At 36.0% G+C, this 24,027-nt stretch overlaps 1 protein-coding gene across 8 annotated transcripts in view; it reads right to left on the bottom strand.

The window, feature by feature from the left end:
* Nucleotides 1-676: 676 nt before the first annotated feature.
* IQSEC1 (IQ motif and Sec7 domain ArfGEF 1) overlaps nucleotides 677-24,027 on the bottom strand; it is a 329,122-nt gene continuing 305,771 nt past the window's right edge. For 6 of the 8 annotated variants that reach the window (XM_085302407.1, XM_085302408.1, XM_085302409.1 and 3 more), the window contains 7 exons: nucleotides 23,787-23,816; nucleotides 21,347-21,472; nucleotides 18,265-18,364; nucleotides 14,677-14,838; nucleotides 13,862-14,038; nucleotides 6,748-6,797; nucleotides 677-5,455 (listed from right to left, as the gene is read on the bottom strand). In XM_085302407.1, the coding sequence (XP_085158533.1) occupies nucleotides 4,841-5,455; nucleotides 6,748-6,797; nucleotides 13,862-14,038; nucleotides 14,677-14,838; nucleotides 18,265-18,364; nucleotides 21,347-21,472; nucleotides 23,787-23,816 (1,260 nt within the window). In that variant the 3' untranslated portion in view covers nucleotides 677-4,840. Of the gene's footprint in view, nucleotides 5,456-6,747; nucleotides 6,798-10,022; nucleotides 10,357-13,861; nucleotides 14,039-14,676; nucleotides 14,839-18,264; nucleotides 18,365-21,346; nucleotides 21,473-23,786; nucleotides 23,817-24,027 lie in introns of those variants that run through there. The other 2 variants (XM_085302414.1, XM_085302413.1) reach the window with 2 other exon arrangements.

Below are 24,027 nucleotides of genomic sequence, written 5' to 3'. Positions count from 1 at the left end.
CAAACAAAATACAAGTAGCAACTGGGTAATACTTATTCAGTTACATCACTTACTGAGGGATGATGATGGTTCCCTGCCAGTGGGTGCACAGAAGCAGTGAATACTCTCAAAGCTCCRTCCAGACAATGCAGGTTACACTTAGGAAATGAAGTTTATCCCTGAGAAGGACAAACTAAAACATGTATAAGTCAAGGGCAGCCAATCACCTGAAAGTGAGCTCCTAAGGCAATGTGATAACCAGAAGGTTAATGGGATCAGTTTAACATGCTAAAGAGTTAATGTGTAAACAGAAATTTCAAAATCTGCTTACTATTTCTCAAAGGTAGACTGTTCTAGTAATGCTACACAAAAAGCCTCTTCTGTATGGTCTCTTATTCTTTGCAGATCTAGGTGTGGTATTGGCCTTTACCTTGCTTAGGAACTAAATACATCCATAGTACTGCCAAACAAACTAAAGCCTATTGAGAAGTGACCACAATCTCCACAGCACTGATCGCCGTTTCCCCCAATTTGTTTTAGTTTAAGATGACGACTGTAATGTTGGCCCCTTTGAAGTCAGTAGCAGAAATCCCGTTGACTCAATGGGGCCAGGAGGGAACTCCCTCACAGGAGGGAATTTTCTTCATTTTGAGTCTGGAACATTGAAGTTCTTGGATTACACAAAATGAGAAACAAGGAGTTTTAAACGATTTATTTGATTTCTCCACATAATCACAGTTATAGTTTTACATCAATAGGGTCTGTTACTACTTACAAACAGAACGCATATTAAAATGAAAGCACTCCTTTCTTCCCCATAGTTACAAAAGGGGTCTCAAGCCTCCCCAGAACAGAAGCTTCTTGTAAGCATAATGTTTCTTGAAGTCTTTAACAGTCTGCATTCAAGATCTAATTCTAACTGTTTAATACAACTCAAAGCTGATTTAAGTTCCTAACAGGAGATAGGTATTGTAGGCAACCTCAAAGTGACTGCAGACTTATAGTAATACTAATTTACACACTATGTACAATTTAGAGAACTACCTATTCCCCCTACTTGGTCCCATTTTCACCACCCTCTTTTCTCTTCCCCAAATTTAATTGTGTTATTGGTTCCATTTTTCTTTTAAATATATACACAGTAATCCATTTTGCAGGCTAGAAGTGCGATGATATTTTACAACGGAACAGCAAAATGCATGCTTAACTGCAGAAAACACACAGCTTCATATGGAACAGCAAGTCAACATCTAGAGATTCATTGTTTATATCTGCTGACTGTCTTTCAGCTCATTTTATCAAGAAACAAGAGGCTTCTGCTGCATGCAGTACATGATGGGAAATCATTCTACACTGTATGTTAGACTTTTTTTTTTCAGCAATACAAGACGTACATTATATTAGGATGAACTTTGTTTCTTTTTTTTTGTTTTTACATTGTTGTACATTTCATTCTTAACTTAAAAAAAATAAAATCCCCAAATATATATTTGACTGTTGTCCCAGAAAAGATTTTTTTTTGTCCACCACCTTCATTGTTCAGGTTTCCCTCTCATTTTTTCAAATCAGCATTACTACTCTGCCACATTACTTATGGGAAAAGAGAAACATAGTCACTCTGTACTGTTCTGTACCAGTTCTTAATTGACAATGGAATTTGAGAAAAAACCCTCCCAATTCTACTCCTGCCTGCAGGCCAAAAAATTTCATTTTCTTAACCACCCACAATATAGAAGTACTGTCATTTTCTTACTCCAGGCATGATTCAGACCGCTTTAGGTGATTGTTACTCAAGGGTGAATTTAGACAGATTACATTACACATCCCTAAATGAGCAGCAAAGTTCTTAAGACTTATGCTGACACCAAGACACATTCATTTGTTAAAAGTACACAAATATATGAGGGGTGGGGAGGGGGTGGGGAAATGGAGTCAAGTCCACTGTGTCTCTTCTCACTAACTTGGAATAAGAAATTTTACACATACTGTGCTTTTACATGAACAGGTTGTTTAGTTGTTTTGGTCAGTGATTTTACACATGCGACTTAATATACCTACAGAATAGGCACAAACTTTCTCTGTGTGTACAGAAAGTCATGCCTACATGTGTTTTCTTTTTTTACATGCAAGTTTGTGACAACTTCTGAATATTTGATTGCACATGGAAAATCAGCAGTCATGTATTAAAATGTGGCTTATAACATAAACTTGGAATTTTTACATGTAACTCTAATTTAAATGAATGAAAGGGGCTTTAAAACAAAATAAATACAGATCTGGAATATTTAAGGTCTTAATTGTTAACTAAGTAACACAACTTGGGTCAGATCTTCCTTTCCACTACTACTGCATATTCTGCATTTATTCAATACACAGACAATTTTACTGACATTAAGAAGCCTGCATCTGAAGAAAAAGTAAAGGCTATGTCATTCAGTGAAGAGGAACATTCTTACCTCTGTTTTAATTAAAAGATGCACTTTCTCAAAGATGTTTCTACCTGAATAGTATCTTTATCTTTTCTGGAACAACCTATAAATTACAGTTAGACTCTACCATTGGTACAGAGGTATGAAGAAAAGTCTACATATTTAAATGTTATCACTTTACTTCAACTAATATCAACAGTAACACCGATATATTTTGCAAATATACAATATGTAGAGTGTAGCCTCACAATAATAACATTAGATGACATGCAGACAGTTCTATTTTCCTTTTTAAGAACAGTATATTTTTTTAAACTGCAAGGAACAGAGCCTCAGGGGGCCCAGATGAGCCCTCTTGAGGTAAATTGTAGAATTTAGAATAGTGAGAGAGATACTTAAAAATAATAATGTAATTACTTGTTTTCTTTTCATGAAGATGATTTATAGGAGAAGAAACAGAAGGTGAAAACATATTGCACATGTAAGGAACAAACATGGACAAGTTTTAAACAAAAGGCTAAACTCTAGATTGCTGTATTTGCTCTCTGTGGAGGTTAACAAAGTGCTCAGTTTGCAGTTTGCTGGTATTGTGATATTAATGGTATGAAAGGGAAAAAATTACACCAAATTGCCCTCCCCACCCCCCAAATAGAGATACCAAGAGCAACGCCATATGAAAAGTCACCCTCTTGTTCTCTTTTCCTCATTATTCCTAACAGGTTTATTATTGTTGTTAAATAGACAATTAATTAGTTATTATTATTACTTTTACCCATCTCGCTCTGGAACGTTTTGCTCATCCTCTTCAAGGTTTGCTTTTAGGCTGGTACATTTTAGCAGTTGTGATTCCTTTGTTTCTATTGTTTAGGTGTAAAGTCCTTGCAGTGGCTCAAAATGCTGAAACTACAAAGCAGGTGCCATGTATAACTTTGTACAGGATTTAGGGATAAAAATTTTATATAAATTTGCAAACGGTTTGATTACAACATATAAGCAACAACAGCACAGCCTGTTTTTATGTGATGTCTTGTAACTATCTGGGCTATGAAAGTGAGGGTTTGAGCATAAACTCAGCCTGCTGAGTGCTGGGTACTTGTAAACTAACAAATGTGATGAGTAAAAATGGTAAAGCCACTTTGTTGCTAGCGCATGGCTACATGGAATTACAGATTTTTAAAGATATTTATATATATATATATATATATATATATATATATATATAAAACCCTATACTAAATTCTAAAACAAACCTTCAAGTTTTAGAGCACTTCCATCTGGAAACACTCTCAGACTAGAATTCAGCTTAATTGGGGGTAAAAATGAGAAATTATGGCAAACAGGAAACAAAGTAGCTGAGAAGGATGGAAGTTCGCAATTTCATGTTTGAGATGAATGTTTTTGCAGTGTATACATGCACCTGTTGTAACTTTTCATGTATGTTTGCTAAATCATAGGCATACAAAAGAAATGTGGATCATGTAAATTCACAGTTATCACAGCCTTTAAAGTGTCTAAGAATTGGTGTGACCAATGCTTGAAGATGACCCTGGGGTAAACGGTCATCCTACATTGCTACGGTGTAACTACTGCATCTTAACAAGTTTGCTTACCTGAAATAGCAGAGCAGTTATAATACTGATTACGTATGATATTATCATGTTAATAAAATAAGAATTTATACAAAGCAGTATTTGACTACAACATTTAAATGCTATGTTAAATTGGCACATTTAGTAATGATTGCTTAGAAACCTTAGCGAGTCCAGAGGACTTTTAATGAAAATACTGAAATGTCTGAAATTTGTTTTTAACATTTAATATTTTTGGTCTACTCTTTCATATACTATTCATCTATTATACTGTCCTATCAAGTAAGTGGAATTCCTTTTAAGGTCTATATTGCTAGTTTTGTGGACTGAAAATTTTCTTTCCAAGCACAAATGTTAACTATACAGTATATATATATATATATTTATATGTATATATTTATATTATATAAAGTTTACTTACGTACTTTCATCAACCATATCAGGTCTACTTATTTTTTTGCCCATTGACAATAAAAGAGCAAGAATGCAACACTTGGTTCTGTATCACTTTTTTTCCTTTTTTCATATACTAAGTTTTTATTATGCATGTAAAATTGTCATGGGATTTGGTGTAAAAGGTAGCTTTACTCATATTCAGCAAGCAGCATGTTTTCAAGGCAGTAAGGAAAGAATAACTAACCAGATGGTAAGCATCTAACAAGTAAGTAAAACTGGTGTTGATTGCCCTAACTTGAATTATTTTATTTAGTATCAGCAAGCCTTTAAGCTCACACAACTCAGTTAAATGGTCTAGGTAAAAACCAACAGTATTATTTGTTGCTTCCTGTAAGTGCCTTTGTAACTGTATTTAAAAACTATAATTACTGGGAGGGTCAATATGTTCTAGACTATTGTGCTGATGCCACTGTGCTTGGGCTTAGTGCTGGCTGTAGTGGAAGGAGGCGGTGGTGGTCCATGGTGATGCTGAGTGTGCTGGGGATGAGACGAGTGTGGAGGGGGCAGTGGGGGGTGCGGAGAGTGGGAATGTTGCGCATGGGGGTGCTGCATGTACGGAGTATGCGGGGAGTGTGCCGCATGCTGGGAATGTGGCATGTGTTGGTGATACTGGTGCGGGTGCTGGATGTGCTGGGGAGGGTGGTAGTGGTGGTGGTGGTGGTAGGGCGGCGGGTTCTGCTGCATGTGGCAGTACTGCGAATGGTGCGAGTGCACTTGTGCCTGCGCCTGCCCCTCAGCTGGCCCTGTGTGGTGCAGGGCTGAAGGATGCTGAGAATGCTGCGGATGTGGGAGTACTGCAGGGTGCGGAGGTTGCTGTGATGAGCCAGATGGCAGATGGCCTTGGGAAGGTGGATGGCCTTGGGAAGGTGGCTTTCCCCTTTTACTACCAAATAAGGAACCTAGGAGTGAGGAAGAGTTAGGCATAGTCTGGTGAGGGCGAGATGGACACTCTCGGGTTGATGTAGCTCTTCGGCGCATGTGAGGACTGCTAATGATGGACCCCTAAAAAGAAATTAATAGAAATAAAAATTAAAAAAAAATCTTAAAATGTTTAAAAGAAAAAGTTCACACTGACCCACAAACTCCTCCTTAAGTGCTTGCATGGGTGGACTGACTATGTTAGAGTTCTAGGAGAATTTTTATTTCCAGCTTTCCTAAATTGCCAATGAGGCATTCATGCCCTTCTTGTGATGTTTATAAGCATTAATAATTTTTCTTTCAATACGCTAATAATGAAAGTTGACACTTTAAGTAAGAAAATGTTACAGAAGAGTAACGTGACATAGTACGTAGAAGTGTCTTTTTTAAAGAAAAAATACATTTAAAAATACTTCAAAAGAATARTTACTTTTATAAATAAAAAAATAGAACGTTAAATTCAACCTAAATAATTAAACACACAGCAGCAAACATTACAGTTACAATTCAGTTTTCAAAATAATTTTTTTAAATTTAGTTACAGTATTTTGTTACTACAGTGCTGCTTCTCAAACCTTACTCTATACTGTATGTTAAATGGAACCATACCACTCAAAGTTTCTATGTGATTGTGTTGTTCTGACCTATGATCCAATGTTTTCTATTATTTAGCCTGGAATGGTCTATTTAGTTTCTGGAAGTTTGGGGTTTATATTTTGTAAAGACAGTTACGGGACACAACAGTACTTATGCAAAGTGTGCTAGATTTAAACTGCAATCTACACCTAAAGCAAACACAAAAAAATAAAAGTCTGCAAGCTGAATTCAAAGACATGAACAATATATATAAATGGTTTGAAGATGAATGAAATCTCATGAAATCCACATTGAATTCACCTATCTTATTCATTTTTTCCTCCCACGCCCTATCTGCGCAATTCCATGGTGTCATGACTGCATACATTTAGCAATTTAACTAGAAAATAAGCAATGTGAATGGTTGAGCATGGAAGTCAATAGTTTTAGCTAAATATCAAACAGAAAGAACAGTGTACTTCTGTAACAAAGAGCAASTGGGCTTTTAAGCTGGGACCAGACTGAAATGGTGGCAAAAGGACACATCATATTCATTTAACCATGCTTGCAGGAACAAAGGGAACAAGGTTAGCTCAAACCAAAAATGGCATTGGTCTAAAACAAGCTGTCAGTGCTTTTTAAGCTGGAAGAATACGAAGTGAGTAGCCTAGGCATGCATTTTATTTGAGGCAGGCAGGTTATATGTTAGAAGAGAAAAGAGCAAAAAAATATGTATATAAAAGAAAGGTTTGAAATGCACATCATCACATCCAGCTAGACATCAGTAGCTTCCTACTTACTTCCATATTGCTGTCTAGCGATCCTGCACTGCTGCGTCGCCCACGCTTGCCTGCCCAGGACATGCAACACCATAGATTAGAGACTGAGACAAGACCCGGGTGAAAAACAGCTGCTTTCCCTGAATCACTAGAGGAGTCTCTAAATGCAACTAGAAGGGCCGCAGGGGAGTTCACATTGCACTGGACTGGTATAGGAGCTACTAAGGCAGAAACTTAGTTTTTTAAAGCCAAAATTTAAATTTTAAGGCCATTAGTTTCTGTACTTGACTGTAACTTTCAAGAAATATTTGTTGTGAATCAGCTATCATTGCTGGAGTGTGATTCTTTTATTTGCACAAATCTCAATATATGTATATTTTAGCATCTATAATTACTAGTGTGGTAATGATAYTAACCAACTAGGATTTTAAACTGCTTGATTTGCTCGAAGCTAATTCTCTATGAATTTTTTTCTTTAAACATTCATATATGTACTTGTGGGATGGTATTACTTTAAAGATATAATTTAATATTGGCCTATTCTGAACTTCAGCATGGGGAATGGTAAGGGGCATCAGTTTCATCACTTCATTTCCAATTTTGAACCTCAGTGGATTTCATATAATCTTCTTTCATGAGGCTTAAAAAAACTAAACTTAATTTTTGATCAGTAAAACTGGAATCTTTCTTGATATTATGGCTAGATTTTGTTTGTTTAGCTGTGCAGTGCTTTACCTTTAAGTACGATGGATGTGCTACTTGTTACAACATTCTCAAACTGCCAAAGATGTTTGACTAGAACTGTGTGTGAAACTCTCGACTGGTTGCCTAAGAGTCAGAATACCTCAGTGGCTATATGTAGGATCCAAATTTTCTCTCATTTCACAGAAGAGAGTGGCTGAAGCAATAGTAGATATTTTTAAGATAGCTTGTTGAGCATTGCTTTGGAAAGTATAAAAATACCTCACTGGAGAGATGTATAAGCAGAGCTAAACTTTGAAGACTGGCTAGGTTATCGAAGCTCCTCCAGAACCTGTGTTTTCAAAACCACAACTTCTCTCTCAATGCCACTGCTTTCCCGCAAGGCCAAATTCAGAGCCAACCTCCACCCTACGCTGCAACATCACTGCTGTCAGTCTTCTACTCCAACAGGTACTGCAAGGATTTCAGCACCACTGACCCTGTAAGTCACATGCCCTCATTTTTACAACACCAAAAGCCACAAGACATCTGTTGCATAACTCTGAGAGCCAAAGAAAAGAACTTCAGGATTTGTTTTTAAGTGGGACACAACACTGAGTCCTGGGAATCAGCACCTATCAGATCTGCAAGCATCACCATGACCTGGCTGGTCATGGCACACTGCCCTGCAACACAAGTTTCACTTCAGAGCTACTCTATGGTCTCTGGACTAACATGACATATTTCCCTCTCACATTATCACTGAGAGTTAGTTCCCTGCACAAGCCCTGACATTAAGTTGAGGGAAYTGTCTGTGGCCAGGGTCTTTTGGCTGACTTGCAAGTTTGTTGGAAATTAAGCAATTCCCCTACACAGACTCTGTCAAAAGCTTTGAGGCTCATCCCTTGCAGTTTTAGCCTGACCAAAAACTGTGGCATCCTATGCACCACACACACACACAAAAGGCTTTGTTAATCCCTTATTTTTTTCTTGTCAGGCTTTGATCTTTTTCTGCTCTGCTAATGGAACTAGTACTGGTTAACACTCAAATCACTCTTGTATGCCAATCCATAAACACAGCGAAAGACACCCATCTCCTAACTTAGCAGTCAATATTGTAAATGAGACTGACAGTTGCCATGAATCAYTAAATATGGACAAAAATGAAGGAAAATAGGAAAACCTAATGTCTTCTGCATACGGCAGAAGTCAAAATAGTTTAATAAAATAGCCATGAACACAGAAAGAGACAGATTGACATTTGCTTAGAATAACTTCAGGGCAAAGAAGTACTAGCAAAGCCAAGAACAAAAGGAAAATCCTATTTAAAATGCTCATAATTCTCCTCAGATAGGCACTATTACTATAAACAGAGCTTGATTTAGTTTCTTAAAAACAAACTGAACCAATTTATGTTTTAGTCTACAGTGTGATATGAAAGTTATTTACTAAATCCTCTAGAGCATTCCCCCACCAGTGTATGTTTATAAGACTGGCATCCCATCTCAAAAACATTCCCCTAGAGCTGCAGTGTTCAAATGCCTTTCAGGAAAAAGGTGACTCTCAACTAAAATTTTCCTATGTAAGCATAACTCTCTACTAGCATAATTATTAACTGCTGCAATACAAAGCAAGGTGGTATTTATCAAATTTGCAGATCAGTTCTGCTAAATATATTTTGTTCAAATTGATATTTTTGAAGGCTACTTAGAGTAGTTCTTCACTTCTTTTTATAAAATTAAATTTCAGTTATTTTAATCTTCTCTGATTCAATCACCAATCCACTGATGCTAGATATTTATATTCTTTTTGAGAAATATGTCCAACTTGTATGTATATGGGATACATGACACTTGTGCATGCCTTATATGGGACTAAGAATATTTCAAGTTAATATTTTCACAAACTTGAGAACTCCTGGGGAAAATTCAGGGTTTCATTAACAAAAATCCACTCTACCTTGAAGAAAGGGATCTCAGACATGCAGACCATTTTAGAAATGTTAAATATTTACTCTTAAAAAAAAAAACAAACTATTTTCTTATTATACTCCATTTCTTGGAAATCTGTGTTCTATGCCAGCGAGAGAGATTGAGATCTAAAACACTTCTTACGATCTGCTTTGCAATTCTTGGCAAAACCAGCTTGCAAGAGTTCTAAATGATGTTTTTGGTGAAGCAAACTCATTTAGTAGCTCTTCTGAGCCACTACACTATCCTCCACAGATTGTGGAATYGGTATTCCCAGCAGCAGAATCTGCAACCACCTAGCCACAGAGGTAAGGGCTACAACTCAACCTAACTTGCTCAAAATTATCTTAACAACATGCTCTATTCATAATTTAGAGAGACTGCTTTCTGGGGGAAAAGATTGTTTGTAACCCTTAATGTTTTCATCTTGTTTTTTGGATGATGCAGGTACAGTCTTGAGAGCATTTGTGAAAACAGTCTCTTGGCAACTTCAAGCAGATTATTCTCAAGATACTGATTAAATTCTAGGAAATGAGGAGACAGCATAACTACATATGGCCTTGCTGAATGTCTCCTTCTACAAGACAGAGAAGTTGTAAACATTCAGGGATACCTTTATACAACATATTTAGAGAATGTTTTGGAATTGACATGGACGTATCACAAAAAGCTTGACTCATACAATTTTTTTTTTTTTAATCAGTAAACTATATCATGGCTACTACTGTTCATATCCCACTGAAGAAAAGAAAAGCTAACAACAGTGACAGGGGAAGAAACAGGACAATCTCTCCTGTTTCCTTAGAAAGCTCTTCTGATGARGGAGAAAGTGTGCTAGTGTCCCCTGTCCTATATAATGCAGCAAAATCCACAGGAGAGGAGGGAGCAAAGAACCTCGTAACCTTGCCTGCATCAGATGAGGGGGGAGCCAAGGGACTGCACCATCCCATCAGAGACTGATTCAACAGATGGAGGGGTTCTGTAATTGCATGAAATCAGAGTCTATATAAGGGAGTTACAGTGTAGCAAAGCTTCAATAGTCTTTTCTGTTACATTTTGGGATATAGGAAACCAAAAGAAAAAAAAAGATGAAATAGTTCAAAAAAAAAAAAAAAAAAAAAGGAAAAAGGAAAGATGTTTTTCCCCCCCCCAAAGGTAGGAAAGAATGTTTTAAAAGTTCAAAGCCAAGAAATTAGATTATATGCAATATACAAATAACAGAATTATTTTAATACTTGGACTATTTTATTTATTTTTTTTAAGTAGTCAACACTTGTTTATAATTATATATAATTATTTGAGCTATGATTACTTGAGATAGCCTAGGAGATTACGAGACAAGAAGAACTTTTATTCACAGTAATCATTATACCACCTTGCACTTCTATGCAGATTCCAATACATTACAACTTTTAATCCAATACAGGGTGCAAATATTATCCCCACTTCACAGATTGGGAATGGAGGGAATAAAGCTCAATTTCCAGAAATGCTCACACCACTGTCCACTCATTGTTAAAGTATTAGGTCCTGTAGGAACTCACAATCACTGGAATTCAGATAATATTTGACTAGCCTAAAATCAGTCAAGAAACCTATGACAGACACTGAATTAAAAGTTCAGCCAGCTTAATTAACCAGTCTTTGTTTCAGCAATCAAATCATTCTCCCCACATACTAATGACTACTGTGGTACTTTACATCTTTCACTTTGTTTGTGTAAACTTACTAATCATATAATCAGAAACAGAGTAAGCTGTGAAACAAGCCACTAGTTCTACAAGAACTGGCACAACTCATAGGGTTCTTCTTTTTCAAATGTAGTAAAATCTGTCTTTTTGTATTTTTTTTTTTTTACATAAATTAGTAATTCGAAATTCTGGAATGAATAAGCTCAGTTCTTCCTTGACTACAGCTCAACAATAAAAATGATGTCTTGTTCTTTTGAGAAAGAACAAAGCACTAAACATTTTTGGCTCATTCATGTCTTGGAACACAGTTGGTTGCCAGTTCCCATTTCTGCTTTTTACTTCATGGAAACAGATGTCAATCCACAACGAACAATACTGTCCTTAAAATCAAAGGGCCCTCACTCGCACTCTTCTTGCAACTGTGACCTGAGCTATTTCAGCAAATGCATGGAAAAATAACTGTCAGTAAACAATTCCTGAATTGTTTTCTAACAGAGAAATCTTGCCTTTCCAAATTGTTTATGGCTTAGGAGTCAGAACTGTTCAGGAAATTGATACTCATTGGATCTAAGAAGCTCATGAATTTTCACTCCTTTCCTGAGGTGAAGTCACTTTCTGCAGCCACCATTTACTACTAAGTCATCTGGTAGAGAGTAACAGGACGTTTTCTTACAAAGTTTTGTCATATAGCCATTGATCCTGTGTTTAATACCATCAAAAAATAAAGAAATAAAAAAAAATAAAGAATTGAAGCAACCTACTCAGTACACCTTTATAGAAGTAATTTAATATGGTATAATCACTGGCACACAGTATCCTGCTAATAAAGTGATTTCTTTGCTTTCCTATGGATCATCTCTCCCTTATTAAAACAATGTCAACCTCACATGCAAGCTATTCATGGAGAGAAGGCAGAAAAAGCATCCGCAATCTTATTACTCTTACTACAACAAATAACAAAGCAAGTTACAGTATGTCATTGCTCAAGTCAGTTGCACTGCACAAGACCAAACAGAAACTCTCCATAATTCTCAACTTGTTAAAGATAAAATTAAGTTTAGTTGGGTTTAACAAACTCATTGATAAACCCTCTAGTCTGTGATTTCTACTTATTATGGAAAAAGGTTATTTTCAGTAATGAGTATGCCAGTTTTAGGCATGCTCTCTTGAAACATGAAATGTTCTCATGATTACAAATACTTGTTTATTGCATAAAACCTATAACACGAATTTAAATACATGGCAATGTTTGAAAGAGTAGGATGAAAAATTTATATGGGATGAAAAAATTAATCGTGAATCACATATATGGGTACATTCCCACCGAACTCACATATTCAACAATATGGCAGTTCTCATTCTAGTGAAATGAAAACAAAATAACAGAGAAGGATGATGAAAGTGTTCTGGAGTCTGAGATACAAGAATGGTGAACACTAGTGGCTTGATCTAAAATCCATTTAAGTCAATCAAGCAACTCTTTCTGACTTCAATATGATTTTGGAGCAACGTCCTAGGTCTTTTAAACGAAGCATATGAAGAAAAGGAGGATGAAAGTCTAAACAGAGAATAAAACACAACTGATGAAAGAGCTCACTCTCTACATACTTGTATGCACATACATATACCCACAAAACACAGGCTATAATTTCAGTTTATAAAGATTTTATTTATTGCAGCATAGCTAAAAATCTCCTCTACAATTAAAAAAAAGACAAGAAGTGTCTACTACCAAAGATATATGTAGTATTGAAATTATGACTATGCTGTAAATCATCACTTCAATTAATGGAAAAAGTCAGAGCACGTAACACAGAGTATGAACTAAAATAAATAAATAAATAAATATCTAGTTAATACTGTCCCCCAGGAGTACTTTCTGAATGCTGAGCATGGTGTTCAGGAACAACTTCTGTAATTACAGGACTCGTGTACATAACACTAGAACACAGGGTTACCTGTGGTAGCCTGCGTTACATGGGTATGCCAGTTGTGCGTAACAGAGAAAAACAATAAAATCAAAATGTACCAAACTTCCCCCATTTTTCTTAAGCAAATAAATCACACCAGTGCTCCTTTCCAGTCCTCAGTTATATTAATTAGTTAGTAAGTTTTAGAGGCAATAGTGCTTTGGGGGGAGTATCAGTATTCTTGTCCACTGAGGTTTCTTCTATTATACTGGCAATAATATCTCACAAACAGCTGCTTTTGCAAGAATTAGGAACTATACCTTGAGTTGCAAAACAATGAAAGAGTTAGCAGTGACACAGCGTAACTGAATTACATAGCTCTGAACAGAATTTAGTAGGGCTTCACTCAATTTCATTCATCAATGTAGTAACACAGGTACACTTGAGCACAAAAATACACAAAGCAGTCATTACATAGAGACCACAGCTTTGTTTTGTTTTGTTTTCCTTCTCTAGGAAGGGCATCAAGGGGAAGAGGCAAGGGCAGGAAGAAAAGAAAGGAAAACTAAATGGACAACTCCTAGTACAAGTCAATGAACCATTATTTCTATAAAACACTTACAATTTTTCCTCTGTCTTCACTCTCCTCTAAAAATATATATAACAATCTAAAATGGTTTAGATGTTTTCAAATAGCAGTTGCTCAACAGAACAAAAAACCAAACGTAAATTAAACACAAGCTATCAAAGAGGAGCTATTAAAAATGTTTTGAATTTCAATATTATCAGTTCTTATTGCCCACTGAGAGTTGTACTTTTATATGCATCATCCACACATCTTTACATGCACTAGTCAGAGCAAGGAAGTAAACGCYGTGCTTACCTGCTTCGGAGAGGTCTCTAAGGGAGCTGCTCAGGGCACTTCTTTTCAGCCCCTCCCCAGTAGCATAGCTGTCGTCCAGGCAAGCCCTGTTCAGTGTCCCGTTGCCAGACTCCTTTTTCAGACTAGAGCACTGAGACATGCTCGGACGCACCACACCCTTCTGTTTCTCTAGTTCAGCTGAAACAAAGAATAATTGTGCAATTAGTGACTATAATGAGACACATACAGTAACATCACAATTTCTGTATGTGATTAGGTATTACTATGCATTCAAAAGAGAGAGTGCATTCTGGAACTGCTAAATGTCAGAGAAGTCAGTTCCTGTGCTAAGAGCTTTATAATACACCATACAGGACGAAAGGCTATCCCTCTGTTGGAAAAACATRTCTGTTTAACAGTCATGTTATTTCTAGCAAAATATGTGGATTTGTACTATGGTTAATTGACAAAATACAAGTATGTAAGCACAGAAGTGAAAATAAATACAGCAAAACTTTTTGAAAGATCATCATCGAAAGTTTTAGAGCCGTGTAAACCATCCCTAAAATTTTTACTGTAATTCATACTACAAATACAAAATTTATTTCTCCTCTGTCCATTGATCTTTGCTATTTGTTCAGATTAAATTTCTGCTGCAGCTTCACTGCACTAAACAAACATCAATAAACTCAGCTGGAGCTTGCAGATCACTGGGTTTTTCTTTTTGCTAGAATCAAAGTCATGAAAAAAAACCCAAGCTATTTTGAAATTTTAAAGAGTTCTAATGGATTTTGATTACTTTGAGAATTCTCTATTATATGTACCTTTGTACTTACACTCTATTCTGTGCTTTTCCATTTCTTGAACCTCTGCAATTGACTCCCTCAAATCATCTGTAAACTTCTTTCTGTCCTGAGGATTTGGTGCATTGAAATTTATTAGTACTTTGATATCTGCTCCAGGAACAGCTGATGTGAGACGTATACCATTGGGATAATCTAGAAGAGAAAGATTCAGTAAAAAGACAAGAATATTGAAGCTCCAATCATTTCAATTACTTTCAATGTCATCCCCCCCCYTTTTTTTTGAAGTCCAAAGACATCTTACACACATTATCATATGGGGAGAAAAATCAGAGAAATGAAAGTCAACGGACAAAGAAGTAGAATGAAAAAGTCCTAATGCATATAGGAACTGATTAACTGTAAAGTTATAAATATTGAAAAACAGTCAGTCTTTATGCCCTTAATACACAATACAGAAGAAAAATCTCTGAAAAAGCAGAAAAATGAAAAGGAATTGATGATTTTTGTTTAATCGAACGACCCCATTCCTTTACCCAAATACACATCAAAGTTTTGCTGAGTAAAGACTTCTCAAATAAAGCTCAAGTACTAGAAATTCTCTTGCACTTCTAACTTTAAGTGTTTGTAAGAAGACAGAGAAAACGCACTAGTATGTATGGCTTACTATTTCTTAACAAATTTTGTTTTCTAGTCATCCTATTTTTGTTTCATTTTGTTTTTTTACTTAGAAATCATCCGTGATGTTACATAACTGAGGAAGTAAGTGTCGCCCCCTCCACTCTGAAGGCATGTATTACAGACATTTTTACAATAAAAGAGAGCATTTTCTGCAAATTGTCTTTGCCTCTTCTCCAGCTGCACACTTGAGAGGAAAAATTTTAACAGCTGGTCAAAAATATCTCCCAACTAACTAAAAAGGTTAATAGACAGAAAGATAAATTATAATGAAGATTTGTTCTCCTACAGAAAATAGTCGATTTTGGTTTGAATCACAGACCTGTAGAAATAAGTAATAACAGAAACTCAAAATGTGCACTCTAATTCATGAAGTTTTTTTTTTTAATTCAACTGCCTGATCCTATTTATCAAGTAAAGCTCAAGTGTTTACTTAAGTGTTCCGTCTGAAGTTCAAGAGCTCCCACATACTGTAAATTCACTCAAGAACCTGCAGACAACGTAAGGCACTTTTCCCTCAAAGCTATTACGTTTCAGCAATACACAGCCTAAAAACACTGAAATACAAGTGGAATACTACTGCATTTTAAAAGATACCTTCATTTCCAAATCAGAATCAAAACTAAAGGGAAAGCATGTCCATTTATTGTCCTCAGATGAGGAAAGGAGCCAGCTGCCCCAGCTGGAAGTGACAGAGCAGAGGGGAAGGAGGGAGCGGTAACTGAAGGCTTGTGCTGGTCGCCGGCATCTTGTGCAGAGGCRGGGTATTACCGCTGATCTGCTGCCGCGCACACAGCAAAGGCAGCTACTCTCAGCCAACTCGGGCAGCTGCCTCCAGCTGCTGCCGTGCAGAACACAGCTAACGGCCAAGAACACAGCAGTGTCTGATGCCAGGCAAGCGGACGGAAGGCTTAGCCTACACACATACACCCCGTATCGCTTTGGGCACTGAAACCAGCCATGCCGCCAACAGCTATAGGTGTACTTGAATACCGGAGGAAAAGAAAAAAAAACTGCCTTTGAAACAGAACAATAAGGCAACTGGGTAACTGCAGGCGAAGTCATGTGGTTACCTTGAGACATGAGTAAAGAACCACCAACCTCCACACGCTAAACAAACAAAAATATTTTACTATCAAATGATATTACTCTGCATTCTTCTAATTAAGCATCAAGAAACACCGGCATAAGTATCTATGGGTTTCACATACACTGCATAAATAATCTTCTCCTTTGTCTTTTCAGTGATTTTCACTGAAAATGTAGGATATATTTCCCTGTGGTCTATTAAAGCAATGGAGATAAATGACAGTATTCTCCACCTTGGAACGAACCCACCCTTCAACATAATTTACTTCTGTCATTAACTGTGCAACACCAATCGCATCAGTCAACTCACGAGTAGCCAAGCCAGTATTTTTGTTGCTTCTGCTTTAGCGACACTACATTTCATGCACCTGAAAGCAGCTGATCCTGACAGCTGCTCCACACAGATTTACTGGACGGCACGGCTGCACCGGCCAAAGCATGCCGCCATCGCTGAGCGTAGGGGGAGCTGCTACTAGCAATTTTACAAAGCGGAGGGAAAGAGTGTTTTTCTTTGCCAGCTGAACAGCACCTCATCCCGACCAGGAGGTGCTCATACTAGAAGCACACTCAGCTCCCCGGTCTCCTTCAGGAATGGCCTGCCCAGGAGCCGGATCGGCTGCAGGTCTGCTGAGGTGCCTCAGGCAAACGCCTGCAGTTCGCTGGGAAGAATTCAGGCCTTTGCTCCTAATCCCACTAGAGATATTTTCATATTTACTTGAATAAAATGTTTCTACTTAGCATGTTTCTGTGCTGTCCTTCTTTTTTCCTTTTTTTTTTTAATTTGACTTCAGAGGAAATACATATTCTTCTGTTTACAGTAAAACCAAGAATAGAAATATTTAGTGGTGCGATTTAGAAATGAATTTTTCATTACATAATGCATGCATGTGAGAGAGTGAATGTGTATGCATATAAATAATCTCTAGGCTGCATGCTGCTATGAGCTCAACCCTTTTGAAATCTCCAGATTCTTTGACTCATAAAATACTGCAACTTCTTTTCAGTGAAATGAGCCATTGGAACACATTCCCAAGGACAAGTGAAAACTAAGCGCCTTCCACAACAGACAAGCACAGGAACTACTGAATGTCACACTGAACAGCATCCAATTTCTCATCAAGGGCAAGGTTTGGATTATAAACCATGAAGTCATGTCAAATAGACTGTCACCCTAGGTACTGAACAGACAACTACGCTCTGCTACATTTTATGGATACCGTCTCTGGATTTAAAATCTGCAAGAGTATTAGCAAAATATTTGCTTTTTTGTTGGACTGTTGTCTCCTAAAATTGAGCTTGACAAACATTAAGGAAAAAACACATACAAGATTGATGAAGATTACAACTGACATAAGAAACACTGCAGGGCAGAAAATAAATGGTTGAATACAGAATCTCTGCCTAATTCTGCTTTGTATTTACATTATAATGAATATACATTATCTAGGCACAAGGGGAAGCTATAACTCAAGAAAATTGAAGTGACTCGAATTATACAAATCATTCTTACAGTCATTATTTATTACCATACATTCAGTTCCAGCTAACTGTACTGCTGGCTCAGCAACAGATAACACCACAGTTTTTTCTTTACAAACATTCTGCTCTTTACAAGCATCCACACACAACACATTGGGCTAGATTTGGTCTCTGGCTACAATCAGAAATCTAACAGCAGTCCTGCTGTTTCCTATGCTAAAATCATCCTGCTTTAAACTTTAGGCTAAACTCAATTCATAGTAATTTAATTCCTCCATTTAGAATCAAGTCTTGTACATCCTTTTTCACTCATACAACTCAATTTTGTTTTATTCTTAAATAAAATTATGATCTAGAAAGAGAGGACAGACTTACACTGGTTTTCAAAGAGAAGAACTTGCATTCCGTAGAGGGAAAAGGACTGTCGAAAACTGTATGTAACCGAGTTCTTCTTCTTTTGAAAGATCTTGGTCACCTGAAAATTATCATACAACATAAAATTTACCATATGTGTTAGTGGAAAATTATTGTTCATGAGAATTAGCATATGACACAAGATTTTATGCTACAGAAAGCTTTGATCTGCCAGAAAATACCAACTTTTCCCTCTCTTTTGTACTGCAATTGCTGTATTTAATCCACTATTAATGAAGGAAAAAAAAAGTTCTGAAGTGTACATATCTCTTAGTCAGAATGTTTAACATTTTATAAAGATGCAAAGACCTGTGTGTTCCCTATCTTCAGGACCTTACTTCGTCAAACTCAAGAAAAAAAGATTGCACACTTTTTGTGCACTGTATATTTTATTAAAAATGTACACTGTACATGCTATCAAAACGGTAAATATGTTTAAATTATGTTTGAAAAAATTAACTGCTGCCATACCTTTCTTCTTTCATACTTTCTTACAATCTGACTATAGACAGGACAGGGCGGGACCTCTCAACATAAGCTTACTTCCCTCTTCTGATCTGCTACGTGACCTTCTTCCAAGCCTGCTTTGCCTCTGTGCACCTCCAACTACTGTCTTGCACTTTATCTCATCTAATGATGCTCTGTTTTTCATGCTTTGTACAGCACTTATCTCAATAAAAGCTCTAAGTTCAGTGGAAAACTTTATTTTTTGCTGCAGTAAATTAAGATGCTACTTCTTACCATCAATTCTTGTGTTCTGCACAATGAGTACAGTTCTATCTTTATTGCTCAGAAGTTTATTTTCATTAGTTCTTGCTAATTTTAACTTATGGCTGTGGGGTTGCAGTTTACCAGAATTGACAAAATGGGTCTGTATTACTTCTAAAAGAGTTTGATAAAACTACTGGCAGTTGAATAAGTACTACAAAACAACACAATGGTTGCACCCTGAGGAAGACAATGTTCCATCAATTTATGCTCAAGTTCACATTTACAACTAGGAGGCTGTACTCACAACCAAAGGGGTAAAAATTTTTTTTTTGTTTACCTCCTGGTTTTAATGCCTGAACATATGTAAAAATTAGGTACAATAAAAATGCATACCTGACATGCGCCTTTTTCATATTAAAACATGAAATATTTTACTTCTTAGTTCTCCAAATAACAAATACATTCCAAGCAGAGTGCAACCAATTTTCCTATTTTCGCGAGGAGATCAACCAAGTAATTCCAAGCTGTCACTAGCTTTGTACGTCTGCTTTTCAAAAGACTGTGTCAGGTTAAATGTTCACTAGAAGTGAACTRTAAAATGTATTTCAACACATCTAATTTGTATTCCAGTGAATAAACACGTCTGGTTCATAAAACATCTACAGAATACAAATCAATATGCAGATTTTAACTTTTTTCTTTTCCACAACTCACTCAAATTCATTATTTATGGAACAGAGACCTTCTTTAGGTAAATGGGTAAATTGTGGAAATTTTTTTTCTTTTTAATAAAAGCTATTATATCAAAGCACTTTCTTATAGTCAGATACAGCAATTAATAAACGGCTTCAGCATCAAAGCAAATCTCTTACATAATCAAGAAAGTTTAAATATTAATCCTTCCCAGATTATTTGAGGCTTAAAAACATATCATGTGCCAACTGTAACATAATTTAGATTCTGAATTTTCCAAAATCACCATTTATCTATTGTAAAAATCTTAAAATTGTAAAAATCTTGTCTCAYGGTTAAGTGCATATTCCAGAAAACTAAGACACATATTGCAAAATAAACCATACATTTRTGTTCATTTAACAATAAAAGAAATCTGATTATCTAAATATTTAATGAAGACTCATAAACAACAAAGACCCTTGATATAACTGATATTCACTCAAACTCACATATTCAGAAAAGCATTTTTCAGATTTCCCAGGTATGACTTACTGTGTTATAAAAATACAGGCAAATAAACTTCTATTTTCTAAAGTCCTAAAGTTTTAAAGTTCTAAAGTCCATTTTATTTTCTACTCTTTGTCTTCTACTTTTTTTTTTTTTTTTTTTTTTACTTCCTTTAAGTGGTTTATATAGACATAGAAAGGGGAACCAAGAGGGACCATGACTGCCTGGTCCTGAACTAATATATAGAGAAATTTCTTCAGAATACACTAGTTCATTCTGGATTTTGGAAAAATAATGCAACAACAGATTCTCCTTGACACCGCTTCTCAAGTTGTAGTCATGATTTCCTTTTATAGAGTTGTAGCAGAGTAGTGGGAGACAGGGAAACTAGCACTATCCTTTCTCCACTGAGTAACATTTTTCTGTTCTTTTCCCTTCAAACTGTTATCCTTAACTTACATTGCAGATAATAAATCTCATGTTTAGATCTTGTCAAATCCAGACCTGAAACATTGAATCTTTGCAAAGATGGTCCATAACTGAGTTTTTGGTGCCCTAACATCCACAGAGATCAATGTAATTTGAAGGAAACAGGCTGCATCTTAGAGAAAAGAATTGTCAAATTCTGCAGTTCTGATGCCTAAGGTACAGATTAACAGGTATCAGATGCTTATTTTTGGAAATGTCTATGTGCAGTTGATTCCCACTGATTTCAGGGCGAAAGGTATTTCTGAATATCTCACTAGAAGACTATCTACCCTTATAGACTGCTAAACACAAATATATACATATATAAGAAAAAAAAGATATTTGCTGCAGAGCCAAAGAGACAGAGCCACAGAGCTGTCAGAGAGCCAAATCTACAAGTAATAGGGAAACATGTCATAAGCAACCTGGTGATAGTGTCAGTAAAGCTCTACCATGTAAAAGTCTTTAGCTTTTATATAAAAATATGCTAATAAGAGTATCAGGTAAAAGTTGCCTTTTTTCCAAGTAAGTATATGAACTGCAGTAGAAAGTGAAGTTTAATTCAGAGTTAAAAAAAAAAATGTTAAACGACAAGGAGCACATTTGATCTTTTTCTCAATTTTGCATTAGTAAAGGTAATCTTAAAAACAAACAAACAAAAACTGAATCTGAAAACACATACCACAAGAAGATCATTAAATAAAAATATTTCTCTCTGGTGCAATCCGAGCTTCTGAGGTTTATTTGGATCTGGAACTTCAAAGAGTCTACAGTAGCAAACGAGCCTCCGGTGGGGCAGAGAGAGGACCTATGATAATACAGAAGTTCACGGTTAAAATAGCAATGTTTAGACAATAAAGAGGCCCTTTCACATCTAGAATCTTTTTTGRAATAATTCAAATATCTTTCCCTCCAAGACCAATAGACTGTTTTTCATCAAAGGACCACTAACAGAATACAGATTCATATGCCACAAACTTGCAGTACATTCAAYATCAATAATATCCTTATATAAAACATTCTCCAACAGCTCCCATCCTGAATATGGACGTCAACAGAAGTTTTATAGTGATAGGAATAGACCTTAGTTTGTATAGCCATAAAACCTCAAAAGAAGTTAAGTAAGCAGAAGCTCAAAGCAAAGTATGCTTGCTTTACTGAGCATTTTTACATATCTGTTTTTGAACAAGGGATGCAAAGTGACTTTAGCTTTTGCGAGATGATGAATACACTGACGTTGCAGATTACTCTTTGTCAGCCATTGAATTAATTCAATTTGTTCATTCCCCAATACCAAGGAAAAGGTGACAGAGAAAAGTAAATGGATTTTCAGGCTGGCTTATTTTTTAATGTTGGTAAGAAAACTGAGAATAATTTTCCATTCTATTATTTGAAATGTCTGCTGAACTCACCTACAAAAAGTTATTTTCAACCTACGAAGACTTCATTTCTTTCAAATGCAAATGAAGTTGTCCTGTCAACAATACTAAAAGGAGTCCCCTAAAGTTTAAGAATGTGCAGTAGACAATATTCTTTGGCAACTAGACATGTTAAATTTATATCTTATAATTGTCTATAATAACTGATTCTACATGGAGGATTTTTTACAAGAGATTTACAAGGCAAAGGAAAATGGTCAAAGACAGTTAAGACTTCCCCCTTCTTGAAGTGAGCAGGGAAAAACAGAAGTGGAAAAGAGTTAGGGTTCCTATCTGCCCTTACTTTATTCCAGAGATAAATCTGTATGTTACTGTCTATGGYTGAAAAGTGATTTGGTGACATTTATTTTCTTCCCTCCAAATTAAATAGTAATTCTGCTATGGAATTAAATGCTGTTACAGCATTTTTCTCTGTTGCCTATTGGCATCAGCTCAGTTACACACTCTCCCTGAAGAAGGGCTCTGAAGGAGTCAGTGTGGTGCAGAACGCTGCAGAAATCAATTGTTTATATTTGCACACTGACTATGCTGGTAACTGAACAGCTTACATGTGCTCTCACTGGAAAGGAACAGGAATAAAGGTTGCATTTCCCCTGCTCCTCTGCCTCCAGACCTAGTGGCCCTTGCGAATGGCTGTCTGAGATTTGCTACTGCAAGATAACAAAACCCAAATGTAGTCACTGAGCCCGTGAACGTATAAACAACTAGAGTGAGATCTTGACTTGAAACATGGCTCTAACACAARCCTAATGAGAGACAATCTAGTAAGACTCCTTTCCACCCTATTTTACAGAGGTTACAACTTTAGGGTTGTTTTTACAGTCCATTGGTACTGCTTGGTACACATCCATGAAACAGTGACAGATACTTCTGTTGGGAATATGAAGCTAGCTTTGCATGATTTTAATCGTTTACACTAACAAAACAAATAGGAGACTAAGAAAAACAAAAGTTCAAACTACATTCCCTACATTGTTCTGAGTGAAGAAACTGACGCACAGCACAGCTATAATTAAGAAAAAATGATGACGATCAAATTTGTAAAAGGTGAGATTTCAGTATACTACGATTGCTATTCTGCCTTGAATTTTGTGGTTTTTTTTTTTGGTTGGTTATTCAACTACTAGCAATATTGTTATCCTGAATCTAAAATAATTTGAAAAGTAYGTAAGAAGAACCAGCTCTAAGAATATTATTGAATATGTCTATAACTTAAATTTCAAATCAGTATTTTCTATGTTTACCTATCACTTACAAGGGAACTATTAAATTAACCTGCAATATCTTTGTAGTATATCAATACTGAATTGTGCAAGAAATAATAAACGTGTTGTAGCCCAAATGGAAAGGAGAGATGCAATTGTAATTTTTTTGTTGTAATTTATTTATTTTTTGCTGGCTACCTTGTTTTTATGGYGATCAAAACATTTGGAATGCATAAAATATATATTGCAAAGTCTAGAAAACTCTAGACAATAAGTTAAAGTAGCTGCTCTAGGAAAAAAAATTTGGAGATGAAAGTCATTTTTGTTACAATAGCAATAAGAAATTTGCTCGAAATATTTGAAATATTTTGAATTTTTGAAAAAACAAAATGTAACAGAACATGTTATTGCCAGTTAAAGAAAATGCTATGAGTTAAAATAACTATAAATTTTGAATGAGTATGAGAAAAATACCTACACAACCAAGTCCATGATGCAGAGATCCAATCTACAGTAGAAAGACACATACAAGTTCGTTAAACTTCAGAGAAACATAGTATTGTATCATAGCAAGTAAATACGTCATGGTCTTACTATGACTAAATGCCTATAAAGTAAAAACAAATATATCTATCAATAAACACTGTTGGCTATTTCCTAAATTCTTTCACACAATTAAAAACTGTCTCAATAGAAGAGTCCTTGATCCTACATATCAA

Source organism: Rhea americana, unplaced genomic scaffold, assembly GCF_003343005.1.
Source record: "Rhea americana isolate MKP2758 unplaced genomic scaffold, rheAme1 scaffold_19, whole genome shotgun sequence".
NCBI lineage: Eukaryota > Metazoa > Chordata > Aves > Rheiformes > Rheidae > Rhea > Rhea americana.
Note: the sequence above shows the minus strand (reverse complement) of the source record. Positions and strands in the feature narration are given on the sequence as shown.